General features: G+C 54.1%; 1 protein-coding gene across 1 annotated transcript in view; it reads left to right on the forward strand.

The window, feature by feature from the left end:
• Nucleotides 1-10,000, forward strand: part of LOC115120420 (integrin alpha-9-like) — a 224,493-nt gene that overhangs the window by 208,168 nt on the left and 6,325 nt on the right. The window contains exon 27 of the mRNA XM_065012599.1: nucleotides 8,587-8,706. Within this exon, the coding sequence (XP_064868671.1) occupies nucleotides 8,587-8,706 (120 nt within the window). The remainder of the gene's footprint in view (nucleotides 1-8,586; nucleotides 8,707-10,000) is intronic.

Here is a 10,000-nt window from a genome sequence, read left to right on the forward strand (position 1 = left end):
AAATAATCTACTCTCTGCGTTATGAGCTCATTGACTCGATTGAAATGGTTCCTTACGTTTTAGTAACCGTAAACATTTGTTCAATATTGATAGCTCAGCACAAACTGAGCTGGAGTCAGTCAGTCAGACAACGGATCAGAATGTAACATACTGTATGCTTCCAATGCACACACGCACATACTTTTAACTAAACATGTTACAGTTTGAAGAGGTGTAATTCTTCCATATTCCTTTTTGCTATGCACCATATTGGAATGCTGTGTTATTGTGGGTGCCTGATGTCTTAGGACCCTGACCTACAACCCAGACCCACAGCCCAGATCCTGACCTACAACCAGACCCACAGCCCAGACCCTGACCTACAACCCAGACCCACAGCCCAGACCCTGACCTACAACTCAGACCCACAGCCCAGACCCTGACCTACAACCCAGACCTTGACCTACAACCCAGACCCAGACCCACAGCCCAGACCTTGACCTACAACCCAGACCCGCAACCCAGAGACCCTGACCAAAACCCAGACCCACAGCCCAGACCCTGACCTACAGCCCAGACCCTGACCTACAACCCAGACCCAGACCCACAGCCCAGACCCTGACCTTACAACCCAGACCCACAGCCCAGATCCTGACCTACAACCCGACCCACAGCCCAGATCCTGACCTACATCCCAGACCCACAGCCCAGACCCTGACCTACAACCCAGACCCACAGCCCAGACCCTGACCTACAACCCAGACCCACAGCCCAGACCCTGACCTACAGCCCAGACCCTGACCTACAACCCAGACCCACAACCCAGACCCTGACCTACAACCCAGACCCACCCACAGCCCAGACCCTGACCTTACAACCCAGACCCCAGACCCACAGCCCAGACCCTGACCTACAACCCAGACCCACAGCCCAGACCCTGACCTGACCTACAACCCAGACCCACAGCCCAGACCCTGACCTACAACCCAGACCCACAGCCCAGACCCTGACCTACAACAGCCCAGACCCTGACCTACAACCCAGACCCCTACAGCCCAGACCCTGACCTACAACCCAGACCCACAGCCCAGACCCTGACCTACAACCCGACCCACAGCCCAGACCCTGACCTACAACCCAGATCCTGACCTACAACCCAGACCCACAGCCCAGACCCTGACCTACAACCCAGACCCACAGCCCAGACCCTGACCCACAGCCCAGACCCACCTAGCCCAGACCTGACCTACAACCCAGACCGACAGCCCAGATCCTGACCTACAACCCAGACCCACAGCCCAGACCCTGACCTACAACCCAGACCCTGACCTACAACCCAGACCCTGACCTACAACCCAGACCCGCAACCCAGAGACCCTGACCAAAACCCAGACCCACAGCCCAGACCCTGACCTACAACCCAGATCCACAGCCCAGACCCTGACCTACAACCCAGACCCAGACCCACAGCCCAGACCCTGACCTTACAACCCAGACCCACAGCCCAGATCCTGACCTACAACCCAGACCCACAGCCCAGACCCTGACCTACAACCCAGACCCACAGCCCAGACCCTGACCTACAACCCAGACCCTGACCTACAACAGAGACCCACAGCCCAGACCCTGACCTACAACCCAGACCCACAGCCCAGACCCTGACCTACAACCCAGACCCTGACCTACAACCCAGACCCACAACCCAGACCCAGACCTACAACCCAGACCCACAGCCCAGACCCTGACCTACAACCCAGACCCACAGCCCAGACCCTGACCTACAACCCGACCCACAGCCCAGACCCTGACCTACAACCCAGACCCACAACCCAGACCCTGACCAAAACCCAGACCCAGACCCACAGCCCAGACCCTGACCTACAACCCAGACCCACAGCCCAGACCCTGACCTTACAACCCAGACCCACAGCCCAGACCCTGACCTACAACCCGACCCACAGCCCAGACCCTGACCTACAACCCGAGCCACAGCCCAGACCCTGACCTACAACCCAGACCCACAGCCCAGATCCTGACCTTACAACCCAGACCCACAGCCCAGACCCTGACCTACAACCCGACCCACAGCCCAGACCCTGACCTACAACCCAGATCCTGACCTACAACCCAGACCGACAGCCCAGATCCTGACCTACAACCCAGACCCACAGCCCAGACCCTGACCTACAACCCAGACCCTGACCTACAACCCAGACCCGCAACCCAGAGACCCTGACCAAAACCCAGACCCACAGCCCAGACCCTGACCTACAACCAGACCCACAGCCCAGACCCTGACCTACAACCCAGACCCACAGCCCAGACCCTGACCTACAACCCAGACCCTGACCTACAACCCAGACCCACAGCCCAGACCCTGACCTACAACCCAGACCCGCAACCCAGAGACCCTGACCAAAACCCAGACCCTGACCTACAACCCAGACCCACAGCCCAGACCCTGACCTACAACCCAGACCCACAGCCCAGACCCTGACCTACAACCCGACCCACAGCCCAGATCCTGACCTACATCCCTGACCCACAGCCCAGACCCTGACCTACATCCCAGACCCACAGCCCAGACCCTGACCTACAACCCAGACCCACAGCCCAGACCCTGACCTACAACGCAGACCCACAGCCCAGACCCTGACCTACAACCCAGACCCTGACCTACAACCCAGACCCGCAACCCAGAGACCCTGACCAAAACCCAGACCCACAGCCCAGACCCTGACCTACAACCCAGATCCACAGCCCAGACCCTGACCTACAACCCAGACCCAGACCCACAGCCCAGACCCTGACCTTACAACCCAGACCCACAGCCCAGATCCTGACCTACAACCCAGACCCACAGCCCAGACCCTGACCTACAACCCAGACCCACAGCCCAGACCCTGACCTACAACCCAGACCCACAGCCCAGACCCTGACCTACAACAGAGACCCACAGCCCAGACCCTGACCTACAACCCAGACCCACAGCCCAGACCCTGACCTACAACCCAGACCCTGACCTACAACCCAGACCCACAACCCAGACCCAGACCTACAACCCAGACCCACAGCCCAGACCCACAGCCCAGACCCTGACCTACAACCCGACCCACAGCCCAGACCCTGACCTACAACCCAGACCCACAACCCAGACCCTGACCAAAACCCAGACCCAGACCCACAGCCCAGACCCTGACCTACAACCCAGACCCACAGCCCAGACCCTGACCTTACAACCCAGACCCACAGCCCAGACCCTGACCTACAACCCGACCCACAGCCCAGACCCTGACCTACAACCCGACCCACAGCCCAGACCCTGACCTTACAACCCAGACCCACAGCCCAGATCCTGACCTTACAACCCAGACCCACAGCCCAGACCCTGACCTACAACCCGACCCACAGCCCAGACCCTGACCTACAACCCAGACCCACAGCCCAGATCCTGACCTACAACCCAGACCCACAGCCCAGACCCTGACCTACAACCCAGACCCTGACCTACAACCCAGACCCACAGCCCAGACCCTGACCTACAACCCAGACCCACCCTGACCAAAACCCAGACCCACAGCCCAGATCCTGACCTACAACCCAGACCCAGACCCACAGCCCAGACCCTGACCTACAACCCAGACCCGCAACCCAGACCAAAACCCAGACCCACAGCCCAGACCCTGACCTACAACCCAGACCCACAGCCCAGACCCTGACCTACAACCCAGATCCACAGCCCAGACCCTGACCTACAACCCAGACCCACAGCCCAGACCCTGACCTACAACCCAGACCCTGACCTACAACCCAGACCCACAGCCCAGACCCTGACCTACAACCCAGACCCGCAACCCAGACCCTGACCAAAACCCAGACCCACAGCCCAGACCCTGACCTACAACCCAGACCCACAGCCCAGACCCTGACCTACAACCCAGACCCACAACCCAGACCAAAACCCAGACCCACAGCCCAGACCCTGACCTACAACCCAGACCCACAGCCCAGACCCTGACCTACAACCCAGATCCACAGCCCAGACCCTGACCTACAACCCAGACCCACAGCCCAGACCCTGACCTACAACCCAGACCCTGACCTACAACCCAGACCCGCAACCCAGAGACCCTGACCAAAACCCAGACCCACAGCCCAGACCCTGACCTACAACCAGACCCACAGCCCAGACCCTGACCTACAACCCAGACCCACAGCCCAGACCCTGACCTACAACCCAGACCCTGACCTACAACCCAGACCCACAGCCCAGACCCTGACCTACAACCCAGACCCAACCCAGAGACCCTGACCAAAACCCAGACCCTGACCTACAACCCAGACCCACAGCCCAGACCCTGACCTACAACCCAGACCCACAGCCCAGACCCTGACCTACAACCCGACCCACAGCCCAGATCCTGACCTACATCCCTGACCCACAGCCCAGACCCTGACCTACATCCCAGACCCACAGCCCAGACCCTGACCTACAACCCAGACCCACAGCCCAGACCCTGACCTACAACGCAGACCCACAGCCCAGACCCTGACCTACAACCCAGACCCTGACCTACAACCCAGACCCGCAACCCAGAGACCCTGACCAAAACCCAGACCCACAGCCCAGACCCTGACCTACAACCCAGATCCACAGCCCAGACCCTGACCTACAACCCAGACCCAGACCCACAGCCCAGACCCTGACCTTACAACCCAGACCCACAGCCCAGATCCTGACCTACAACCCAGACCCACAGCCCAGACCCTGACCTACAACCCAGACCCACAGCCCAGACCCTGACCTACAACCCAGACCCACAGCCCAGACCCTGACCTACAACAGAGACCCACAGCCCAGACCCTGACCTACAACCCAGACCCACAGCCCAGACCCTGACCTACAACCCAGACCCTGACCTACAACCCAGACCCACAACCCAGACCCAGACCTACAACCCAGACCCACAGCCCAGACCCACAGCCCAGACCCTGACCTACAACCCGACCCACAGCCCAGACCCTGACCTACAACCCAGACCCACAACCCAGACCCTGACCAAAACCCAGACCCAGACCCACAGCCCAGACCCTGACCTACAACCCAGACCCACAGCCCAGACCCTGACCTTACAACCCAGACCCACAGCCCAGACCCTGACCTACAACCCGACCCACAGCCCAGACCCTGACCTACAACCCGACCCACAGCCCAGACCCTGACCTTACAACCCAGACCCACAGCCCAGATCCTGACCTTACAACCCAGACCCACAGCCCAGACCCTGACCTACAACCCGACCCACAGCCCAGACCCTGACCTACAACCCAGACCCACAGCCCAGATCCTGACCTACAACCCAGACCCACAGCCCAGACCCTGACCTACAACCCAGACCCTGACCTACAACCCAGACCCACAGCCCAGACCCTGACCTACAACCCAGACCCGCAACCCAGAGACCCTGACCAAAACCCAGACCCACAGCCCAGATCCTGACCTACAACCCAGACCCAGACCCACAGCCCAGACCCTGACCTACAACCCAGACCCGCAACCCAGACCAAAACCCAGACCCACAGCCCAGACCCTGACCTACAACCCAGACCCACAGCCCAGACCCTGACCTACAACCCAGATCCACAGCCCAGACCCTGACCTACAACCCAGACCCACAGCCCAGACCCTGACCTACAACCCAGACCCTGACCTACAACCCAGACCCACAGCCCAGACCCTGACCTACAACCCAGACCCGCAACCCAGAGACCCTGACCAAAACCCAGACCCACAGCCCAGACCCTGACCTACAACCCAGACCCACAGCCCAGACCCTGACCTACAACCCAGACCCGCAACCCAGACCAAAACCCAGACCCACAGCCCAGACCCTGACCTACAACCCAGACCCACAGCCCAGACCCTGACCTACAACCCAGATCCACAGCCCAGACCCTGACCTACAACCCAGACCCACAGCCCAGACCCTGACCTACAACCCAGACCCAGACCCACAGACCTGAGTACAAATAATAATATTTGAGATGTTTCTTCAATACTGTGAGAGTTTGCTCTAGCCTGCCTAAACTGTCAGATGGGCGGGCTTTGCAGTTTTGGGACTCTTCTATTGAGCCAGGCAAGCTAAATCAAGCACAGATCAAGTATTTATTTTTTATTTTTCAAATAGTATTTGAACCCAGACAGACCTGCATCAGAATTGGAAGTACTTACAGTACTTTAAAACATTTGTTTTACCTTTATTTAATTACGCAAGTCAGTTAAGAACAAATTTTTATTTACAATGATGGCCTAGGAGCAGTGGGTTAACTGCCTTGTTCAGGGGCAGAATTACATATTTTTACCTTGTCAGCTCGGGGATTCGATCCACCAACCTTTCAGTTACTAGTCCAACGCTCTAACCACTAGGCTACCTGCCACCCATTACTTAGCTTAGCTTAATTACTTACAGTACCTATTTACAGTACTTTGCTTATCTTACAGTACTTTGCCTATCTTACAGTACTTTGCTTATCTTACAGTACTTTGCTTATCTTACAGTACTTTGCTTATCTTACAGTACTTTGCTTATCTTACAGTACTTAGCTTATATTACAGTAATTATGGTACTTACAGCACTTAGCTTATATTACAGTAATTATGGTACTTACAGCACTTAGCTTATCTTTTATTTAAAAAATGTATTTCTCCTTTATTTAACCAGGTAGGCCAGTTGAGATCAAGTTCTCATTTACAACTGCAACCTGGCCAAGATAAAGCAAAGCAGTGTGACAAAAACAACAACACAGGGTTACACATAAACAAACGTACAGTCAATAACACAATAGAAAAGAAACATCTCTGTACAGTGTGGGCAAAGAGAAGAGTAGGGAGGTAGGCCATTTCATTTACACTGTCAATATTATCTGTGACCATGTAAGATTAGAATGATGTTGCAATAGTTGGATTGATTTCATTCGTGTTTTGAAACGTGTTCACATGTACAATGAAAGAACTATACATTTCAAATGTGTATGGTTAACAGACATAGATCAAAGCTGTTTACCAGCCTGGAGATAGAACCTGATTACCAGTCTGGAGATGGTAGCCGTTTCTCAGTCTGGAGATAGAACCTGATTACCAGTCTGGAGATGGTAGCCGTTTCTCAGTCTGGAGATAGAACCTGATTACCAGTCTGGAGATGGTAGCCGTTTCTCAGTCTGGAGATAGAACCTGATTACCAGTCTGGAGATGGTAGCTGTTTTTCAGTCTGGAAATAGTTGCCGTTTCTCAGTTTGGAGATGGTAGCCGTTTCTCAGTCTGGAGATAGAACCTGATTACCAGTCTGGAGATGGTAGCCGTTTCTCAGTCTGGAGATAGAACCTGATTACCAGTCTGGAGATGGTAGCTGTTTTTCAGTCTGGAAATAGTTGCCGTTTCTCAGTCTGGAGATGGTTGCCGTTTCTCGGTCTGGAGATGGTAGCCGTTTCTCGGTCTGGAGATGGTTGCCGTTTCTCGGTCTGGAGATGGTAGCCGTTTCTCGGTCTGGAGATGGTAGCCGTTTCTCGGTCTGGAGATGGTAGCCGTTTCTCGGTCTGGAGATGGTAGCCGTTTCTCGGTCTGGAGATGGTGGCCGTTTCTCGGTCTGGAGATGGTGGCCGTTTCTCGGTCTGGAGATGGTGGCCGTTTCTCGGTCTGGAGATGGTGGCCGTTTCTCGGTCTGGAGATGGTGGCCGTTTCTCGGTCTGGAGATGGTGGCCGTTTCTCGGTCTGGAGATGGTAGCCGTTTCTCGGTCTGGAGATGGTAGCCGTTTCTCGGTCTGGAGATGGTAGCCGTTTCTCAATCTCTCGGTCCTAGCTTTGATGCACCTGTACTTTCTCTACCTTCTAGATGGTAATGGGGTGAACAGTCCGTGGCTCGGGGGGCTGAGGTCCTTGCTGATCTTCGTGTGTGTGTGTGTGTGTGTGTGTGAGTGTTCAGGACGTTGAGGTCATATAAATCCTGTGCTCTGTTCTGTTTCCCTCACTGACATGGTTTGAGTGTGTCTGTATCAAAGTGTGTTTGAATGTGAGCCTTTTTTTTCTGAGTCTGTATCAAACTGTTTGAATGTAATCCGAGATGGGAATCTGTGTGAATGTCTCTGTTTCCAATGGAATCGTGTGTCCCAGCTGTTACCTTGAATTGCCAGTCTTTCACAACTGCATTGCTCTGGAAATTTAGGATAGTAGTAGGTATGTGTAATACCCTAGGACCATGCCTCAGAACTACATGGCCTGATGACTCCTTGCTGTCCCCAGTCCACCTGGTCGTGCTGCTGCTCCAGTTTCAACTGTTCTGCCTGCAGCTATGGAACCCTGAGTTTCTGTATAGCCCTTTGTGACATCGGCTGATGTAAAAGGGGCTTTGGAAATACGTTTGATTGATATCTCAGAAATATAGACTTTTAAATGTGTTGGTATAAATATTTGTGTTTGACTGTAATCTTGTTCTTTTAGCTGGCGTTCCAGGTGCACCACAGCCACGAGGCAAGGGGCCGTTTCTCTGCTGTGTGTCTCTAGGTGTTTCTGTGTTTGAGGCTACGTTTGACTGTAGTGCCATTGTGTTTCAGCTGGTGTTCGAGGCGCTCCACAGCCAGGAGCCAAGAGGATATGTTGTTGGTTGGATCATTGCCATCAGCCTGCTGGTGGGAATACTCATCTTCCTACTGCTGGCTGTGCTGCTCTGGAAGGTAACACACACACACACTCTCTGTCACACACACACACCCTCTCTCTGACACATACACACACACACACACACACACACACACACACACACACACACACACACACACACACACACACACACACACACTCACAGCAAAAAGTGTGGACTATACCATGTCATTTCCTTGTTATTGGGAGGTCCAAGTTTTTGTTCCTCATATTGTTGGTAGACTATAGCCTAGAACACCTCCCCTCTAACCGGTCGTTAGACTATAACCTAGAACACCTCCCCTCTAACCGGTCGTTAGACTATAACCTAGAACACCTCCCCTCTAACCGGTCGTTAGACTATAACCTAGAACACCTCCCCTCTAACCGGTCATTAGACTATAACCTAGAACACCTCCCCTCTAACCGGTCGTTAGACTATAACCTAGAACACCTCCCCTCTAACCGGTCGTTAGACTATAACCTAGAACACCTCCCCTCTAACCGGTCGTTAGACTATAACCTAGAACACCTCCCCTCTAACCGGTCGTTAGACTATAACCTAGAACACCTCCCCTCTAACCGGTCGTTAGACTATAACCTAGAACACCTCCCCTCTAACCGGTCGTTAGACTATAACCTAGAACACCTCCCCTCTAACCGGTCGTTAGACTATAACCTAGAACACCTCCCCTCTAACCGGTCGTTAGACTATAACCTAGAACACCTCCCCTCTAACCGGTCGTTAGACTATAACCTAGAACATCTCCCCTCTACTGTAACTGGTCATTAGACTATAACCTAGAACACCGCCCCTCTAACCGGTCGTTAGACTATAACCTAGAACACCTCCCCTCTAACTGGTCATTAGACTACAACCTAGAACACCTCCCCTCTACTGTAACTGGTCATTAGACTATAACATAGAACATCTCCCCTCTACTGTAACTGGTCATTAGACTATAACCTAGAACACCGCCCCTCTAACCGGTCGTTAGACTATAACCTAGAACACATCCCCTCTGACTGGTCATTAGACTATAACCTAGAACACCTCCCCTCTAACTGGTCATTAGATTAAAACATATTTACACCAGCTGATATTAACCCTTCTCCTCTGCTAAGTCTCCTCCTACACATCTGAACAACCAATGGGTCTCTGTTGCTAGACAGAACCTCAGTGATATCTGTTCTTCCTCACTTCATCTGACCTGACCTCTCACCCTAAAGTGCTCACTCCTCCCCAACTCACAGCTGTCATGGTGATTGGTACCAGACTGTGTCTCTTCTCCTCCCAGAGGATCCCTGATGGCTAACAATAACATATCT

This window comes from Oncorhynchus nerka, linkage group LG28 (assembly GCF_034236695.1).
Source record: "Oncorhynchus nerka isolate Pitt River linkage group LG28, Oner_Uvic_2.0, whole genome shotgun sequence".
Classification (NCBI taxonomy): Eukaryota; Metazoa; Chordata; class Actinopteri; order Salmoniformes; family Salmonidae; genus Oncorhynchus; species Oncorhynchus nerka.